Raw genomic sequence first — 20,348 nt, 5'->3', positions numbered from 1 at the left:
CACCAAATTGGCGCCTCGCGAGCCCGTCCAAAACCGGTTACGTAAGCAGTGACTACATCCCACCCCCCACATGAGCATTTCGACACCACCGCACCGAACTTCACCGCTCGACACGTGTCCGGCTGCGGTCAGCACCCACACCACTCCTTTAGAGAAAAACGTTATCGCCCACGTGTATTCTAGAACCCACCGGTTCCTTCAGCCACGTGTCCCTCCCTTCCCCCTATATATTCGTCGCTCTCCCTTAAGTTTTAAGTTTCAAGCGCCCAGTAACTTGCTTAGCCCAGGAAGAGAGTTGAGTTACTGCCACTGTGCCACATAGAGAGAGAGAGAGTAAAAACCCCATCTTGGTGAAAAATGTCGTCCTCGGAGTTACAGTTACCCCCAGGCTTCCGGTTCCACCCCACCGACGAAGAGCTCGTCAAGCACTACCTCTGCCGGAAATGCCAGTCCCAACCGATCTCTGTTCCTATCATCGCCGAAATCGATCTCTACAAATACGACCCCTGGGAGCTCCCTGGTAAATTTTTTAATATTTATTTGTCATTCTCACAATTTAATCCCGGAATTGAATTTCTCCGATTATCTTTTTTATTAATCGATTCTTGATTTGCAGGTTTGGCTCTGTACGGAGAGAAGGAGTGGTATTTCTTTTCGCCGAGGGACCGGAAATACCCGAACGGTTCGAGGCCGAACCGGGCTGCCGGGAGCGGCTACTGGAAGGCGACCGGAGCCGATAAGCCGATCGGGCTTCCGAAGCCGGTCGGGATTAAAAAGGCTTTGGTATTCTACGCCGGAAAAGCCCCGAGAGGAGAGAAGACCAATTGGATTATGCACGAGTATCGCCTCGCCGACGTGGATCGAACGCCTCGCAAGAGAAACAGCTTAAGGGTAATATAATCAATCTCCTCGATAATCTATGGGCATAATCGCCATTATAAAATTGTTTGTTTGCATGACGCATGACACGACGTCGTCCCAATCGTACTTTTTAACATAATCAATATTCCCAAAATGTTCCATATGCCGACTTCACCTGTCCTTGTTAATGATTTGGCAATTGGCGGCCATAGTGTGAACGGTCGAGATTTAACCTAATTATGAATTTATTTGGGTTATTAATTCTCCATTTTGCGTAAAAATCCATAAATTCTTTTTTCTCGATGGGGACAGAAGCACGCTGGCATAGTTATCAATTGTAAATTATTAATTTCTACGTCTAGAAATTATTCCATTTCCATCGTTTTCGTGCTTAAAAGATAAGACTGATATTTTATCTAGGGAGCTTAATTTGTGGTCGGGATTTCTTTAACTAATTGTGATTAGTATCTAATCATTTTTGATTAATTTTACAGTTGGACGATTGGGTTCTGTGCCGCATATACAACAAAAAGGGGACGGCGGAGAAGCAACAGCCGCCGATGAGTCGGAAGGCGGTAAGCGGCGGGTCGGAATTCGAGGACGTGAAGCCGCAGAATCTGATGGCGTGCCCACCACCGCCGGCGGTGGCGGCCACGCGCCCGAGTGAGTACGTGTACTTTGACAACTCGGATTCGGTGCCGCGGCTGCACACGGACTCGAGCTGCTCGGAGCAGGTGGTGTCGCCGGAGTTCACGAGCGAGGTGCAGAGCGAGCCCAAGTGGAAGGAGTGGGAGAAGGCCCTTGATTTTCCTTACAATTACGGGGATGCCACCGTGGAAAACGGGGGGTTCGGGGCGCAGTTTCAGGGTGGGAATCAGATGTCGCCGCTGCAGGATATTTTCATGTACCTGCAGAAGCCCTATTGATGTGGACGGTTGGATTTGGTTGGGTCCCGACGCACTTCGGTTGAATCAGACGGCAACAGGAGACCCATGTCAATGAGTGTGCCTTCTGCGAGTTCTAGTGCGTTGATTTAGACGTTTAGACTTTGATGGGGTACGATTGGGGCTTCGCTTGCGGGGGTCCAGCATTTGGATCCAGGAGTGAATTGGGGCCGTTGATCAGGGGGGGAGGGGGTGTAGAGGGGGGGTTAATAAAATCCTAGTATGTGTGCAGCATGTACATATAGATATAGATATGTTGTTCACATAGATGATTTTGAAGGTTCCCTTATAAATTCTAATATTTGTTTCTATCTTTTTCATATAATTAATGTGTTTTTCTTAAAAAAGAAAGAAAGATGTATAACATATTATTGAATTCAAGATATTGACTCACCAAGTTTACCACAAAGGATAAGGATGAGATGTCATGATAAGCTAGTTTTATGATTCGCAAAAAAAAAAAAAAAAAAAAAAAAAAAAGGTTAGTCTTGTGAATAATTTGACAAGTCTTATGCTTATTTCAACCACATATTTTGCTTGAACTTGGTTGTGAACTTTTAATTTTTTGAGATAGAACTTGGTTCTTTTTGTCGATGACAGATAGAACTTGGTTGTTGAAATGGACTTGCAATTTGCAAAGACTATTGAACTTCTCAAAAGGGAAAAGAAAAGGAGAAAGAAGAATAAAGGCAAAGCCAACTGGGCTGAAATGGAAAAGAATGATACTGTGGTGCTGGGTTTAAATGTTTAGTTTTTTTTTAAGGTCTGAATGGTATGAATTGTTTCACCGTCTTTACTCTTTAGTCTTGTAACTCAATTTGCTCATTTTAAAACTCTGGCCCAAATTTTAAGTTTGGTTGGGCTTTCATCCAATCTAGCATAAGTCTCACACAACAAACAAATTTTTCTATGAGTTTCCACATCACCTTTGGGTATGGTTTTGTTGGTTGAAAGAAAACCAATCCTTTGGTAATTTTTATAGGCCTGGGAAATTAATAGGACTGCACACAGATTGGGTTAGATCAATTTTGATGCCAAAGTGAGTGGTTTAGGCATTTTGGACAATCGGTCATAAAAAAAAAAAACTTAATTCAATCCAATTAAAGATGGTTTAGTTCGGTCAGTTAGGCGGTTTTACCTTATGTAATAAGGTCCTTGACCCAAAGCACCAAAATGAGGGAAAATTATCCCACTTACCCTAACAATTAAGGATTTTCATTCCCTCTTACCACATTTAAAGTAAAATGACAACTTTGCCCTCGACTTAATTACTGAATTACTTCCATGCCAACAATCTCTCTCCTCTCTCTCCATTCGTCTGCGATCTCTCATTTCCGACTGGTATGAGATTATCGGACCCATCAGAAAGGCTCCTTTTGGTCCGGCTCTTGACTTGGGTGCCCAAATCAGATTTTTTTTTTTTTTTTTAAGTAATGGGGCAGAAGGAAAGAAAGAAAAGTTTTGAATGTCTATTGGGGGGCAATAGACGTCTATTGGAAGGCAATAAACATTTTGAATTGATATAATCTCATCATTTTTTTTCTTTAATCAAAGTTTTATTTGTCCAATTTTAGGAAGATTAATTCCCATTCCGGCGACCGAAAGTTCTATTGGGGGCAATAGACGTTTATTGGGGCAATAAACCTTTCCGACGACCTCTTTGGGGACCTCTTGCGAGGTTTTCAGAAAAGTTCGGTGGGCGGCGGCCGGTGACCGGATTCCGGCGAAAGTTAACAAGAATCCGACGGCCGGTGACGAGGCTCTGGCGAAGAGTCCTATGGTTTCTCTATCTTCCATCTCCTATGGTTTCTCTCTCTTCCATTCTCTCTCTCTAAGTAACAAAAATGTGAGGGTAAAATAGTCTAAAAAAAAACATAATTGGGTATTAGGGAAGACTTCCTTAGAGTGTTTTAGGTAAGGGGGAATTAAAAAAGGGTTAAATACTGCTTACTCCCTATACTTATAGGGTTTCATCGTTTCAGTCCTTGACCTTTGAATTTCACCTAAAAAGTCCTTGAACTCCCAATTTCCTCCCAATAGGTCCCTGCCGTCAAACATCCATCAAAAACTCCATTATCTTCCCTTAAAAAGTCTATTATACCCTCAATTACTTTAAAAATATATATATTTCTCTTCCTCTCTTTTTTTTCTTATTTTTTTTTCTTTTTACCTCTTCTTCTTCCGGCTCTCTCGCCTCCTTCTTTTCATCTCCTCATCAAGATAGTTCCAATCCACAGACCTTCAAGAGGTGAAATGAAAAAAAGAAATAAAAGAGAGGAAAAAAATAAATTTAAAAAAAAAAGTAAGTGAGGGCATAATAGACATTTTCAGAAACTTTAACAGAAAATTTTGACGGCAAGGACCAATTGGGAGGAAATTGTGAGTTCAGGGACTTTTTATGTGAAATTCGAAGGTCAGGGACTGAAACGATGAAACCCTATAAGTATAGGGAGTAAACAGTATTTAATTCATTAAAAAAACTTAATGGGGTAAGTGGGAAAAAAATCCATAGAAATGGCGTAAATGGACAAATACCCTGTAAAATATTAACATTGTTGTTTATGAAAAAATTTATAGTAAAATTCAATTTTCTATTAAATAAACAATATCTAAATTTAAAATTCAATAATCAAATCCAAAGCGTACATTCAAAGATCAAAATCTAGAATAGATTCAGTGATTCACTTATTTGTTAACTTAGCTATCAGTACTAGCTTAATAAGGTAGTAATAAAGGTTTCTTTTAGAGATGTTATGTGAGAGGATCAAAGAAATTGTAGCGATTATAAACTAGGGTTTTAGGCCTTTAGGCCTTGGATTCAATATGATAGTTTATTATTTGAGAATAAAATTATGACTAGAGATTTAGAAATTATTTAGAACAGACCGGACAAATGAATATATATTTATTATGTATATAAATGTAAGACTTTTACTATTATATTTCAAACATACCAGTCGGTTTGGGTTCCGCGATTTAAGCTCAAGATAACCAAACAACCCCGTTCATAATTGTTTTGGTTCAGTATTGAACCGGCTTTCAATTTTTAAAGTTAAAAAACTTTAACCAAACCACATTCATCGGCCGGTTTATACCGTGTTTTGCACACCTTTAGAAGTTAATATTCCTATGTAGTTTTCATTCCAATATTTAGTAATACTAGAAAAATTGATCAAGAGAATTCGTAACTAATGCAAAAGATGAGTAATTAATACATGAAAAAATAATGAGGAAAAATGAATCTGTTGGTGCAGTGGCGGGATCATCACTACTTCTCTTCCTCTAAGAAATGTGTTCTTATCACTGTGTTTAAATAAAAAATGGATGAAATTTTTTTTCCAAAAATGCAAATCCGCAAACCAAGTGCAGTCTTATCAAGGACGGAACGAGGGAGGCTGGGTATTGCTGGGGCACCCATTTTTTCGTTTAATATCTAACATATATGTAATATACATTTATACATGCACAACAAGCAAAAAAGTTAACTTAAGAAGAACTTGGTAACTACTAACTACAGATAAATTTAGCCATCCTTAATTTTGATTCATAATTTTGTGCCCTGGACTAAAGGACAAAAGTTGAATCTGAGTAAAGCTTGTCGAATAATTGAGTTAAATCTTATCACTAGCCTATCAAAAAGTAACATGAAGAGCTTAGGAAGCACGTTTTACATTTCATATGTGCAATGAGTTAATGATACCTTTTAATGAAGTACATGACTTTTTTAGAGGTGCTTTATTGAACCTCCACACTAATTCAGTTTTTAAGCCTTTGAAGTGGGCAGGTGTCACAGTGCTTAACGTATTAAGTCAAGGATTTAATCACTAAACTAAGGATTAGAGGATCATAAAGATAATCTAATTGGCTTCACTTCTGGAAAAGTTAGTTTACTTGTTTAATCATCGTTTGAGGCCATCATCTCCCACTACTTCTCACTTTAAGCAACCAAGTCGAGAATCATGAGTGGTAATTATGGCCTTAATCCCTTATCAGTCAACCTACTTATTATTCTGATTGTTTTTAGTGATCGACTAAACAGTAAAACTCATGAGATAGAAAAGCCATGAGTCCATGACATGACCAAAGGGTCATATCCACGATGTGAAATATCGATAATAAAAATGTGATGTACTGCATTGAACTCTAGTATTTTGTATGTAATACCGGTACTTGCCAAAGATTGAAAACTGTAATGGTAATTTATAGAAATTTTTGGTGCTTCGTTATCAAGGATGGTGGCTAGCTAGGTACATATTTTTTCTTGTAAACCTAATTACTTCGATATTCTTGTGGCTTTTTTTTTAACATCTCATTTCGTTAAAACTAGAATCCACCGATCTCTATTAACAAAACGAACATGTAAGAAATAAGTTTTACTTACTAAGAGCATCTTTAGCAGACTCTCTATTGTGGCTCCTTAGCTATTTTGGAGAGCATGTTTAGCTTTTTATCTATTTTAGCTGCTGCACCAGACTTCTAAGTGGCTCTCTATTATAACTTTTAGCTATCTCGCTTCTAAATATAGAGAGCGGGATGAGACTCTCTATAATTTAAAACATTTCTTTTAAGTTATTTTATGTAATTTATAAATACATTTAAATTATTTAATATTTATTTAAAAAATAATATAAATTCAAAAATAGTTAAAATAGAGAGCATTGATGCAGACGTAATTCTAAAGTGACTAGCTAAAATGACTTTTTAGCTACTTGCTAAAAATTGACGCAAAAATGGCTAACATTGCTAAAGATGCTCTAAAATTTCAATTTTTATTCTTTAGCTATGTTTTATGCTAAAATCCCGTGCTTTTCATTTGTACTCATATTATAAAAATCATAGATACCAACAATGGCTCCCAAAGAGCAATAATCGTAAAAAAAAAAGAGCAATAATCGAGATTAAACTACCGTAACTACTACTTTACATGAACCGAAAATATAATTCGATTTAAAAAATATCCTTTTTACTCCATCTATATAATCATTAGTGGTCTCCTGATGTGAAGGTTCAATACCAGACATACCACATGCCTGTATATATCAGAATCTGGGGGGATTTATGTGCCCTGATACTTACACCTATCGATATAAAGCCCTGTTTGAGTGATTGACAATGATGCTTCAAGAGAAAGAAGATTCCCCTTTATAGTAAATCAAATTGTTTAGGTGGCAATATTATCTGCATTCAGCTCTTTTTAAGACCTCCTTGTAACCAAAAAAAAAAAAAAATTATCTGCATTCATTAAATTACTTATATCAGTATCACCCTTCCCCTTTCATATGAATTTAATTCCAAGATTTGCGCTCAGCTGCCTTCTGAACCACATTTACATTTGTCTCTCTTAGAAAATTTTTACCATTGTCATTCTACCTGTTGTTGTTTTTTGTTTTTAATAGAAATTGGGCGATGTTTATCTCCTGAATATTTCAAAATTATTAATTATGAACATTGATTTTGATCGAGTATTGCTCATGTTAACAAATGAATCGGAATTTAAGTTTTGCGTGTAATTTTTTTTTTTTTGAATATAGGGCTGGTGCGGCTGCCCTCAAACCTTGATTAATGAAACTGTCGAATACAATGAGGGGACATTAACCTAACCCCTTATTACAATATGCATCTAGAGTATGTCCCGAAATAATATCAGGAATCTCTACAAAAATCATGTATTCTAACAAGCACCAACTAGCAAAGAGTGCACAACTGACTACTTTATTTGATTTGACAAAGCAATGACATAACGGAAAGATAACTCGATATGTAACACGATTACAACATAGCATAATTACCAGATGCACAGTTTTCCCATTATGTTGACGCTGGAGGATAGATTCAACGACACTTAGCTTCACCCTACCAATAGGCGGTAACGACTATTTGACGAAACCAGGAACTCGCCACCTACCTAGAGCAGACAAGGCACTTTGAGTGCACACACATACACATAACCCGACTAGCCCTACACAACTAATGTAGGAAATTATTGCTCGCATAAAGCGCAACATAACTAGAAAATGTAAATAAATAAAAATATTAAATAACATATAACCTAAGGTTTGGCCCAAAAAGGCTCCAACCCAATCTTCAGCCCACCACGGGCCCACTAGCAGTACCCAAGCCCAAAGGGTCAAACCAGGAATTGGGCCGTAACCATCCCTCTCGGCCCAAGGCAAAGGCTGCAACGCGTCGCCTCCAAGTCCGCCTCCCCAGCACTAGCGTCAGCCTTCGGCGTCGTCCAACCATTGACGATCAACGCCGATCATCGTCGTTCCTACCCCACACCAACCAGTACCTGGAAACTCTGCCTTGAGACCCGAAACAATCGTCCGATCACCATCACTAGCCAACCCACCAACCTCCGATCTCATCCATCGAAGCCGGCCCATTGACCACCGACACCCACCAGACTTTGCTCCGACCCGGCAAGGTCCCAATCTCCCTCCAATCCCAACCTGCAGCCACGACACAGCCAATCCCATCCACCGAAAGAGAAGATGCAGGACACCTCCCGATCCCATCCTCCGAGCTTTAGGCACGCCCACCAAACAAACAACCTGTTCGACCACACTCCGCATGCGCCGGCTAGGCCAGAGGCCGTCGCCAACGCTGGGGCACAGCCGGACAGGCACAAGCACTGCCAATGGCGTCCTAGATAGAGAGTTTTTTTCTAGGGTTTTCCGAGAGAAAATTTTTGCTGATAACGTGTTTTAGGAAAATTGAATTGAGAGAGAATAAACTGTGTTTTGCGTGTAATTTTAAAACTACAAATTCTTAGAATTAAGATAAAAATTAGGCGACATTAGTTGCTCATTGACAATTTTTCATGCACGAAGCATCAACTCTCCCCTTAAGTGCTGAAAAATTGTGAAAATTGATTACTTATGAAGTGATCTATCTGATGCATTGTTATTTTTCCAAGGTTTATGCATGGTCCATAGATTGATTTATTATGTTGTAGCTAGATTGGGTCTACCTAATGCTTGACCAAATGAGTGGTTTGATGCTTTCCACATCAATTATATGTTATATCAGGCTACATAAACCTATTACATGAACATTGTTTTCAACTTTCACATAAACATCACCAAGATTCATTTTCATAAAATCAGGATTTTGTTTCTGTGACGTCTATAAAAATATATTATAGCACACCATATATAATAATTAATCAAAGTAGATACTTGAATCTAACAGAAATAATTTTAAATAAATAAATGTGACAGACATGCAGGCAGAGACCCAGTTTATTTTTCACTGGTATCCAGAATAATTAAATAAAGTGGTACCATTAGCGTACCATTTCATGACTTGGTGGCGTGCTTCATGAAGATTCAAGGCCCCTGGACAGCAGTTTTAAATTCAATAAATTTGCTGTAAAGTTGAAGAGAGAACCTTTGTTTATCACCAGTTAACCCTGCCTTTAGATTACTTGATCCTCACATTTCAATTTAGTTGAATGAAAGCTGGAAATAAGAAATTATTTATAGTATGAATTTCATATAGTTTGAATTCGAACAACTCAATCCTAAACAACGTGCATTATATAAATTGATACCGGCTATTAGCTGTTTGAGTTTCTAACGATCGTGAAGTTTTCAAAAGACACTGTTATTGTGTGTTTTTGTGATTTCTTGAAAAACCAAATTATTAGGTTAGCAACTCACTAACAAGAGGGTTCAATATACTTGCAAATATCTCTTTAATAAAACGAAGCCCTTTTTAAGGATTTTGTTTGAATAGTTTGAACAATGAAAGGAGACCATTATTTAGGTGGTTCAAAAGCAACAATCACATTCTGTTTGTACTAAGCAACCATCACATTACTTACAAGATAGCTAGAATTCATGTCTAATGTTGATACAATTATTATCACATCAATAATTATTGTGAGTCGATATTTTCACATACAAAGTTCATAAGTAATAACCAATTATGTATTATGCAGATCCTTTGTGCTCCTTATCCATTCTTATGTTTAAATTTTTTTTCTTCTAGTATCATCAAAATTATAACAAAATTTGCATTTAGATCTCAAAGGACTATATTATCGTCGATGGTCCAATTAAAAGTTTGTTCTCAACGCTAAAAAACCGAAACAAATATAATCACGGGTCCGTAAGCCGATCCAACCAAAACACAAACCGATCCGCACCATTTCCGGCCTACATCAAACCCCTCCATTGCCACTATATTGACATGACTTTTCCAATTTTTCAGCCCCATACTCATGAGATCCAAAACTAAATTCACTACATGATAAACCATAGCAAAAGTAGAAAATAATTTACCAACAAAAATCCAAGCCAGCACAGATCCCTAGGCCAACCCACAGTTGGCTTGACCGTACCTGGCTCAGAAGCCGAGCCCCAGAAGCCAATCATCACCGTCCTTTTCCAACTGACGCCGAGTCACCTTCTCGAGCCAATAAAAAAAATAAAAAAACCTGAATAATTAGAATAATATACAATAACAGAAACCCAAGGAGTTTGATTTAGGCTAGAAGTGATACTAGTATGCTTTTATCACTATTTTATTAAAAAAAAAAATTACAATAATGAGAAAAAGTGAAAAAGAAAAAAGAAAAAAGAAAACCGAAAATGGGGAACAGAGAGAACAAACAAATATGCACACACATGGAAAGGAAACGAAAAGACTGGGACTCGCTGCTCTCTGTGTCACTCTGTCAGCCCTCCATTTTCACTACTCTCTCTGATATCTCCGCCGCTGCTCCACTCTCATTCCGGTCATTCTCCGGCACTGAATTCCCTCCATTTCAAGGTAGTTTCCGTTTTTGTACTTACGCTAATTTATTCTTCTTTTTCTTTTTGGATAATTATTTTATAATTCCGGTGACAGTTCGAAATCGACGTTTCGTTTGCTCTAGATTCTGTGACGTTGCTCTGATCCGATCTCTGTACTTGTCCTTAACTGTAATTGATTCGCTCCGGTTGGGAATTTGTGACTAGCTGCATTATTACTGTGCTCAATTATTCTTCATCGTGATTTAGCAGATAGAGATCTGATTTTAATTCGGTTTTGATTTGTGTTTGGTGGCGCAGAGAGTTGGATTTGTTTTGGACCGGGAAGGAAGCTTGCACTGTAGCATTTGTGCCTTTTTGAACAGTGGTGGGGTGCTTGTTTTGTGTGTAGTCTGTGAGTGTTGAGGAGCTGAGGTTGGGATGCTACTGAGGAAGAGAAGCTGGATTTTGAAGTAGTCCGAAGGAGGGGAGGTCTTAGGCATTTGCATTATCAGTGAGGTGATTTTCGTTGATCTCCTTGAGTTGTGTTTGTTTCCAGATTTATTGTATTTTAGTTAATATTGTAAAGTGCCTATAATTTTGAATTTCGGGGATTGATCTGTATATGCCGCTACGGTTTTGTTTTCTGGTCTAAAGAGAAGAGAGGTGATAAAAGAGGGCAAATTAATCGGTAGAGGTAGAACTAAAAATCTATGGGAAAGGAAAGCCAGCAGATGTAGGTCTTTCTCGCAAGGTTTATTTAGTATAGCAATTGAAAACAAAAAGTTGAAAGTTGGTGCAGTGGTGGTCGGGGTTCAACAATTGCTGATCCATGTAAAACTCCAAACTTTTCATCACTCTGTAATTTACTAAAATTGAATGGTTATTGTGATTTTCAGGTGGCCAAGGAGAAATTCAAAAGAGGCGTATACTGCAAATGTCAAAGTCTTCCTCCCCTGAACTACGGGAACCCGTGTCTTCTTCTACTTCTCGGTCTAGGTTAGCAATGCTCTATCTTCTTGGTCTTTACTCTAAGTGGGCTGACAAATTGGTATTTTAAGTTTAGAAAACGAATGCCTTCCCTAAAGTTTTTTTACAACTATATCTGAAATCAAAGTTGAGATAACAAAAAGAGAAGCTATTTCAGTGGGATCTTTAAACTTTTAATTTTTTAATTTGTTATAATATAAATGATTAAGTATTCCTTTTCAATATATTGATACCTCTTCATGTTACACCCAGGGATTTAGATGAAACAACAATGGATGATGAAGAAGGTACAATGGCAAGTGTTGCTGAATTTGTCGAGAAACTACATGCCAGCATGTCTTCACCGCATGAAAAAGAACTTATTACAGCACGTTTGCTAGGTATTGCCAAAGCAAGGAAGGATGCAAGAACAATTATTGGTTCACATTCCCAGGCCATGCCATTGTTCATAAATATTCTGAGGAGTGGCACCCCTGTTGCAAAGGTTAATGTTGCGGCAACTCTGAGTGTCCTGTGTAAAGATGAAGACTTGCGTCTTAAAGTACTTCTAGGTGGGTGCATCCCCCCGTTACTCTCACTTTTGAAGTCCGAATCAACTCAGGCCAGGAAGGCTGCAGCCGAAGCTATATATGAAGTTTCCTCTGGTGGGCTTTCAGATGATCACGTTGGCGTAAAAATATTTATTACCGAAGGTGTTGTACCAAACTTGTGGAATCAGCTCAATCCAAACAGCAACCAGGACAAAGTGGTAGAGGGATTTGTGACAGGGGCTTTAAGAAATCTCTGTGGTGACAAGGATGGCTACTGGAGAGCAACACTTGAGGCTGGTGGAGTAGATATCACTGTGGGTCTCCTTTATTCTGACAATGTGGCTGCCCAGTCCAATGCTGCGTCCCTTTTGGCCCGTCTCATGTTGGCTTTCAGTGATAGCATCCCCAAAGTAATAGATTCTGGAGCTGTCAAAGCTTTGCTTCGGCTTGTGGGTCAAGAAAATAATGTTTCTGTTCGTGCTAGTGCTGCTGATGCTCTGGAAGCTCTTTCTTCAAAGTCAACTGGCGCTAAGAAAGCTATTGTTGATGCAAATGGTCTTCTAGTTCTGATTGGAGCTATTGTTGCTCCATCTAAGGAGTGCATGCAAGGTGAGTGCGGGCAGGCTCTCCAGGAGCATTCAACAAGGGCTTTAGCAAATATTTGTGGTGGGGTGTCTGCTTTAATACTTTATCTTGGAGAGCTTTCACAGTCAGCTCGCCTAGCTGCCCCAGTTGCTGATATTATTGGAGCTCTTGCATACACTTTAATGGTCTTTGAGCAAAAATCTGGTGATGGTAAGGAATCTTTTAAGGTAACAAAGATAGAGGATATTCTTGTAATGCTGCTAAAGCCTCGTGATAATAAGCTTGTTCAAGAGCGTGTCCTTGAGGCCATGGCTAGTCTATATGGCAACATTCATCTCTCAAAATGGCTCAATCATGCAGAAGCGAAGAAGGTGCTTATTGGACTTATAACAATGGCTGCTGCTGATGTACAAGAGTCTCTGATACTCTCTTTGACAAGCTTATGCTGTGATGGTGTTGGAATCTGGGAGTCCATTGGCGAGAGAGAAGGAATTCAGCTACTTATTTCATTGCTTGGCTTATCCAGTGAGCAGCATCAAGAATATGCTGTTCAGTTGCTAGGGATCTTAACTGACCAGGTTGATGACAGCAAGTGGGCTATTACTGCTGCTGGTGGGATTCCTCCTCTAGTGCAGTTGTTAGAGACGGGATCGCAAAAGGCGAAGGAGGACGCTGCTCATGTGTTGTGGAACTTGTGCTGTCACAGTGAGGATATTCGTGCATGTGTTGAAAGTGCAGGAGCCATTCCAGCATTTTTATGGCTTCTAAAAAGTGGTGGATCAAGGGGGCAAGAAGCATCAGCTATGGCACTTACAAAGCTTATCCAAACAGCCGATTCGGCTACCATTAATCAGTTGTTAGCTTTGCTCTTAGGTGACTCTCCATGCTCAAAGGCCCATACTATCAGGGTGTTGGGTCATGTACTCACAATGGCATCACACAAGGATCTTGTGCATAAGGGTTCGGCAGCTAATAAAGGGTTGAGGTCTCTTGTTCAGGTTCTCAACTCATCAAATGAAGAAACTCAAGAGTATGCCGCGTCTGTCTTAGCTGATCTATTCAGCATGAGACAAGATATTTGTGACACTCTTGCAACTGATGAGATCGTGCATCCTTGCATGAAGCTTTTGACCAGCAGCACACAAGCTGTTGCAACACAGTCGGCTCGAGCTTTGGGTGCTCTTTCCCGTCCTATGAAGACCAAAACAATAAGCAAGATGTCTTATATTGCAGAAGGGGATGTTAAACCCCTCATCAAACTAGCAAAAACTTCTTCAATTGATGCTGCTCAAACTGCAGTTGCTGCACTCGCCAATCTTCTCTCTGATCCCCAGATTGCTGCAGAAGCCCTGGCAGAAGATGTTGTTTCAGCTTTGATAAGAGTACTGGGAGATGGAACTACAGAAGGTAAAAAGAATGCATCCCGTGCCCTTCATCAATTGTTGAAGCATTTTCCAGTAGGTGATGTGCTCACAGGAAATGCTCATTGCCGTTTTGCTATTCTTGCTGTTGTTGATTCCTTAAATGCATTGGATATGGATGAGACTGATGCTGCTGATGCTTTAGAAGTAGTAGCACTTTTGGCCAGAACCAAACAGGGTGTGAACTTCACTTACCCTCCATGGTCTGTATTTGCTGAAGTTGAATCGAGCTTAGAACCTCTTGTCCGCTGTCTGGCCGAAGGGTCTCCTTTGCTTCAGGATAAGGCAATAGAAGTTTTGTCTAGGCTTTGCGGGGAGCAACCAGTTGTGCTTGGTGATCTATTGATTGCAAGATCTGGATCCCTTGGTTCACTAGCTAACAGAATAATGAACTCATCTAGTTTAGAAGTCAGAGTTGGAGGAGCTGCATTACTCATTTGTGCAGCAAAAGAGCACAAAGAGCAGTGGATGGAAGTACTTGAGGTGTCAGGATATTTAAAACCATTAATGTATGCTTTAGTGGATATGATGAAGCAAAATTGTAGCTGCTCCTCTTTAGAAATTGAAGTCCGAACTTCTAAAGCTTTTATGGAAAGAACTGCATTCCACGAAGGGGATGAGTTTGATGCCCCTGATCCAGCCATTGTCTTGGGGGGTACTGTTGCTTTGTGGTTGCTATGTATAATTGGTTCCTGTAATGCAAAGAGCAAACTCACCATTATGGAAGCCGGAGGTCTTGAGGCTCTCTGTGACAAGCTTGAGAGCCACACTTCCAATCCACAGGTATAAACTCTCTCTCTCTCTCTCTCTCTCTCTCTCTCTCTCTCTCTGTGGCGTGCTGGTACTTTACTATACATTGTGCTGATGAGGATTGGAATACCAATGTTTGCTCATTCTATTGAATTAATTTATGTCATATGTGGATATATAAGTTGTACTCCATTTCTTATAATATATTTAATAGGTTGAGAGTATAAATCACTGTTGAGCTGTTTGGTACTTTCTTATTTACTGTTTTAAAACTCTTATTGTCTAAAATTTGATACTGTTCTAGTTTTATTTGTTCCTTCTTTTTTGGTAGTCATTCTCGGAAATATAACTTATGTAGCTTACTCAATTGGTAATTTTCATGTACAGGCAGATTATGAGGATACTGAAGGTATATGGATTAGTGCCCTGCTTCTGGCTATTCTCTTCCAAGATGCCAATGTCATTTCATCTCCTACAACAATGCGGATCATAGCTTCTCTTGCGCTTCTGCTGAGATCAGATGAGGTGATTGATAGGTTCTTTGCTGCCCAGTCAATGGCCAGTCTTGTTTGCAGTGGTAATAAGGGAATAATTCTTGCCATTGCAAATTCAGGTGCTGTTGCTGGATTGATAACCCTCATTGGTTACGTAGAATCTGATATGCCTAACCTTGTTACTTTATCAGAAGAGTTTTCTCTGGTGCGAAACCCTGATCAAGTTGTTTTGGAATACCTTTTTGATTTTGAAGATGTAAGAGTTGGATCCACAGCACGCAAATCTATACCTCTCTTGGTGGATCTCTTGAGACCAATGCCAGATAGACCTGGTGCCCCCCCAGTTGCTCTTAAACTCTTGACCTGTATTGCTGATGGAAGTGATACAAACAAATTAGTCATGGCTGAAGCTGGAGCTCTGGACGCTCTGACAAAGTACCTGTCTTTGAGCCCACAAGATTCAACTGAAGCTGCAATATCTGATTTATTCAGAATATTGTTTAGCCATCCTGATCTGATTCGCTATGAAGCATCAGCTAGTTCGTTGAATCAGCTCATAGCTGTTCTGCGTCTGGGGTCAAGAAATGCTAGATACAGTGCTGCAAGAGCTCTTCATGAACTATTTGATGCTGAGAACATCAGAGATTCTGATTTAGCCAGGCAATCTGTTCAGCCATTGGTTGACATGCTTAACGCCGCATCAGAGAATGAACAAGAGGCTGCTCTTGTTGCTGTAATTAAGCTGACTTCCGGAAATTCTTCTAGTGCAGCTTTGTTGACTGATGTGGAGGGAAATCCACTGGAGAGTTTATTTAAAATATTGTCTTCTGCTTCATCCTTGGATTTGAAGAGACTTGCTGCACAACTATGTTGTGTACTGTTTGATAGTACCAAAGTCAGAGGAAATCCAATTGCCTCCGAATGTATAGAGCCTCTTATTTCCTTGATGCTTTCTGGTATAAATGCAGCTGTAGAAGCTGGGGTTTGTGCCTTTGAAAAATTGTTGGATGATGAACACCAGGTAGAGCTTGCAGTGAACTATAATGTTGTCGATCTTCTTGTTGGATTAGTTTCTGGTACGAACAGTCAGCTCATTGAGGCTAGCATCTGCTCTCTCATAAAGTTGGGGAAAGACCGGACCCAATGCAAATCGGATATGATCAATGCTGGCATTATTGATAACTGTCTTGAGCTACTCCCTGTTGCAGCCAGTTCATTATGCTCTTCTATTGCTGAATTATTTCGCATTTTGACAAACAGTGATGCAATTGCTAGAAGTTCAGCTGCTGCAACAATTGTAGAACCCCTTTTCCTAGTTTTACTTCGTCCAGATTTCAGTATGTGGGGACAGCACAGTGCATTGCAAGCACTAGTAAATATTTTGGAGAAGCCACAAAGCCTTGCCACTTTAAAACTTACGCCTAGCCAAGTCATTGAGCCTCTGATTTCATTTCTTGAATCCCCATCTCTAGCCATCCAGCAGCTTGGTACAGAATTGCTATCTCATCTTCTTGCACAAGAACATTTTCAGCAAGATATTACAACAAAAAATGCTGTTGTTCCTCTTGTGCAACTTGCGGGAATTGGAATACTGAACTTACAGCAAACAGCGATAAAGGCATTGGAAAAAATATCCACAAGATGGCCAAAGGCAGTTGCTGATGCTGGAGGTATTTTTGAGCTTGGAAAGGTTATTATACAAGATGATCCTCAGCCACCTCATGCATTGTGGGAATCAGCTGCTTTAGTTCTCTCAAATGTTTTGTGCTTCAATGCTGAGTACTACTTTAAGGTTCCTGTGGTGGTTCTTGTTAAAATGTTGCATTCAACAGTGGATAGCACTATTACGGTGGCTCTCAATGCACTACTTGTTCATGAAAGGAGTGATAAGCTAAGTGCTGAACAGATGACTGAAAATGGTGCTATAGATGCCTTGTTGGACCTTTTAACATCTCATCAGTGTGAAGAAGCATCTGGAAGGTTACTTGAAGCGTTATTCAACAATGTCAGGATACGAGCAATGAAGGTTTCCAAGTATGCAATAGCACCTTTATCACAGTATCTGTTGGATTCACAAACCAAATCACAATCTGGAAAACTTCTCGTAGCTCTAGCTCTTGGAGACCTTTCCCAACACGAAGGGCTTGCTAGAGCCAGTGATTCTGTTTCTGCATGTCGGGCATTAATAAGTTTGCTTGAAGATCAGCCCACAGAAGATATGAAAATGGTGGCAACTTGTGCATTGCAAAATTTTGTCATGAACAGCCGAACGAATCGGCGTGCTGTCGCAGAAGCAGGGGGAATACTGGTTATTCAAGAACTACTACTGTCTCTCAATGCAGAAGTTGCTGGGCAAGCAGCGTTGCTTATCAAATTTTTGTTTTCTAATCACACACTTCAAGAATATGTGTCAAACGAGCTCATCAGATCTTTGACAGGTAATCCGTAATTGCTTTTGTTTGAGCGCTAATCTGTTCCTCTGTAGACTAAAATTGCTTTTGTTTCAAAGTCTCATTCTCATATATGAAATGCTCCTTATACATCTTTACGAGTTGTTAGCATGTCTTAGTAATATGTTCCTACTCTCCCCTTTAATTTTTTCATCTACCATATTTTGTTGTCTCACAGGTGTTTGTTTGACAATGATTGTCAGAAGGGCTGTTTTTTGGATACAAAATTGCACCTAGATGCTTTGTAGAGATTTGGAGTTGTGATTTAGAATATAGGATGCAAGTATATGAAAAAAACTTCTGATGCCATATCTATCTAAAGTCTATACTGAAGTTAATTTATGGCTGAGTTCTGGTTAATTAGTAAAGAAACAGTAGTAATTATAGTCTTGTTGAGAATCTTACTTACTATCTATCATTCTTGAGCATCCTGCATTCTCAAATTGATATCTCTTGTTGGACCCAGAAGAAAGAACATATTTTGGCGGACTTATTAACAATTATATAATGCATTTAATAGTCATGTTCCATCTTAAAAAATCCCCTAAAATATAACTGTTTCAAAGCAGTGTCTTGGTAAGACATCAGCAATATACAACTCTTACCTTGGGGACTCTTTAAGGATCATTGAAGGTTGTCATGAGGAGTTTTGTGTGCGTGTAAATTTTGCTTTCTTTCTGCCTGTTCCATTAATATGGGTTCCAATGATTGCTTTGTCATGCAGCCGCATTAGAGAGAGAGTTGTGGTCCACAGCAACTATTAATGAAGAGGTGTTGAGAGCCCTACATATGATATTTACCAACTTTCCTAAGCTCCATATTTCCGAGGCAGCCACTCTCTGCATTCCCAATCTTATTGGAGCCCTTAAATCTGGCAGTGAGGCAGCTCAGGATGTCGTGTTGGACACCCTTTGCTTGTTGAGACATTCTTGGTCAACCATGCCAATAGATATTGCAAAGTCTCAATCTGTGGTTGCTGCTGAAGCCATTCCCATCTTACAAATGCTTATGAAAACCTGCCCACCAAGTTTCCATGAGAGAGCAGACAGCCTGTTGCATTGCTTACCAGGTTGTTTGACTGTTACAATCAAGCGTGGAAACAACCTTAAACAGGCTATGGGAGGCACAAATGCTTTTTGCCGATTGACAATAGGCAACGGTCCTCCTCGACAAACCAAGGTAATGTAGTTCCATATAGTAATGTACAAAAACAAACTATCTAGTTCATAGTCTTATAGGGTTGGCTGAATCTGCTCTTAAGATTAGGGGCATAAGAAATTGATCTATATTCCTGGAAAAAATCCTGTTATTTCCTTTTTCCCCTTCAAGGAAGCATTGCAGATTTATGATTTGCTTTGTCTTCATATCTGTCAACACATGGTTGGAGAGGACCGCAAAATATTAATTAAGTTGATAGTGTATATTATTATGTTCAGGTCTTTGCTTACAGCTTGACGTTATGTTAATGTTCTGTCATTAGGTAGTGAGCCACAGTACTTCTCCCGAATGGAAAGAAGGGTTTACGTGGGCATTTGATGTGCCCCCGAAGGGACAAAAGCTCCACATCATCTGCAAAAGCAAAAATACCTTTGGAAAGGTAATTATTTTTCCACCTATATAGGCTAATGATTTAATTATCGTGGGCTTGAATCTTATATGCTATGCTCATCATCATACAACGAATTTTATTACCATTTCACAGAATAATGAGAGACTAATAGTTATTTACACACCCAAAATTGATATTTGCACACCTTTTTATTTTCCAAGACAGTTATAACGATGACAATTAGTCTATCATAATTACTGACAATTTATATAATAAAACAAATTCAAAAATGCAAAGTTTTAATAACAATTTGGGGTATGTTACTAACAGCACCCCCAATCTTTTTTTTGACACCCTTGGCATGCATTCATAAAATGGTGGGTCTTGAATCTAAAATTCTAAATCTTGCACATATTACAAGTACCCGTCCTGCCTTGGTGCAGCAATCTTTAGTTCTAATCCTTTGTTTTGCAACTCTGATAATGGTTTGTTTTCCTTTTTTTCAGTCAACACTGGGGAGAGTGACTATCCAGATCGATAAAGTTGTGTCAGAAGGAGTATACAGTGGATTATTCAGCCTAAACCATGACAACAACAAAGATGGATCTTCACGTACACTAGAAATCGAGATTATCTGGTCCAACAGCATGCCCGATGATGAAATGTGAGCGTCAGGTGCTTCTGATAAAGCTGAGAATGCCAGAAAATAATCCCAATAGGGAAGAAGATTGGTTTGCTTGTAATTATTTTTATGTTTTTGAAGGTCCAGTTTTGTAGTTTGAAAGATCAATCTGTGCTTGAGGAAGTGTAAATTATATTATTAGCTTGCAGAAACAATAGATTGGAAAGGCATTCCCACGGTACACGGGAATAAAAGCTTATTAGAATTTTGTACAGGTCAGTCTATAGCTAGCAATTTTAAGATACTCAAAAGATTGGCGATTAGAATTTGAAGTTCTTGGAAAGTTGGAGTAGCTTTCTGTACTATGTACTTTCATTATGAGCTGTACATGTACTGGTCTTGTTTTACCTGGCA

General features: G+C 39.2%; 2 protein-coding genes across 4 annotated transcripts; both read left to right on the top strand.

The window, feature by feature from the left end:
• Positions 1–251: 251 nt before the first annotated feature.
• Positions 252–2,186, top strand: LOC133738646 (NAC domain-containing protein 2-like). The gene is made up of 3 exons (XM_062166224.1): positions 252–520; positions 617–891; positions 1,356–2,186. Exons 1-3 carry the CDS (start codon positions 358–360, stop codon positions 1,785–1,787), a joined length of 870 nt encoding a protein of 289 aa, XP_062022208.1. The 5' UTR covers positions 252–357; the 3' UTR covers positions 1,788–2,186.
• Positions 2,187–10,420: 8,234 nt separating this feature from the next.
• LOC133736860 (protein CELLULOSE SYNTHASE INTERACTIVE 3) lies at positions 10,421–20,341 on the top strand. 3 transcript variants are annotated; one of them, XM_062164455.1, is made up of 9 exons: positions 10,421–10,583; positions 10,662–10,735; positions 10,865–11,062; positions 11,443–11,542; positions 11,786–14,852; positions 15,207–17,751; positions 18,488–18,942; positions 19,244–19,360; positions 19,819–20,341. In XM_062164455.1, the coding sequence occupies exons 4-9, from the start codon at positions 11,481–11,483 to the stop codon at positions 19,978–19,980; spliced, it is 6,408 nt and encodes a 2,135-aa protein (XP_062020439.1). In that variant the 5' UTR covers positions 10,421–10,583; positions 10,662–10,735; positions 10,865–11,062; positions 11,443–11,480; the 3' UTR covers positions 19,981–20,341. The 3 variants fall into 3 exon arrangements, with proteins under 3 accessions (XP_062020439.1, XP_062020438.1, XP_062020437.1); XM_062164454.1 differs by having other exon boundaries at positions 10,662–10,752; XM_062164453.1 differs by lacking the exon at positions 10,662–10,735.
• Positions 20,342–20,348: the final 7 nt, after the last annotated feature.

The sequence above is a fragment of the Rosa rugosa genome, chromosome 3 (assembly GCF_958449725.1).
Source record: "Rosa rugosa chromosome 3, drRosRugo1.1, whole genome shotgun sequence".
NCBI classification, from domain to species: Eukaryota; Viridiplantae; Streptophyta; class Magnoliopsida; order Rosales; family Rosaceae; genus Rosa; species Rosa rugosa.
Note: the sequence above shows the minus strand (reverse complement) of the source record. Positions and strands in the feature narration are given on the sequence as shown.

Excerpts from the sequence above, each read along its gene's own strand:
- LOC133736860 (XM_062164453.1), top strand. The coding sequence starts at position 11,481 with ATGTCAAAGTCTTCCTCCCCTGAACTACGGGAACCCGTGTCTTCTTCT. Across the intron at positions 14,853-15,206 it reads GCCACACTTCCAATCCACAG|GCAGATTATGAGGATACTGA; the intron begins GTATAAACTCTC and ends TTTCATGTACAG. Across the intron at positions 17,752-18,487 it reads GCTCATCAGATCTTTGACAG|CCGCATTAGAGAGAGAGTTG; the intron begins GTAATCCGTAAT and ends TTTGTCATGCAG.
- LOC133738646 (XM_062166224.1), top strand. The coding sequence starts at position 358 with ATGTCGTCCTCGGAGTTACAGTTACCCCCAGGCTTCCGGTTCCACCCC. Across the intron at positions 521-616 it reads CGACCCCTGGGAGCTCCCTG|GTTTGGCTCTGTACGGAGAG; the intron begins GTAAATTTTTTA and ends CTTGATTTGCAG. Across the intron at positions 892-1,355 it reads GCAAGAGAAACAGCTTAAGG|TTGGACGATTGGGTTCTGTG; the intron begins GTAATATAATCA and ends TTAATTTTACAG.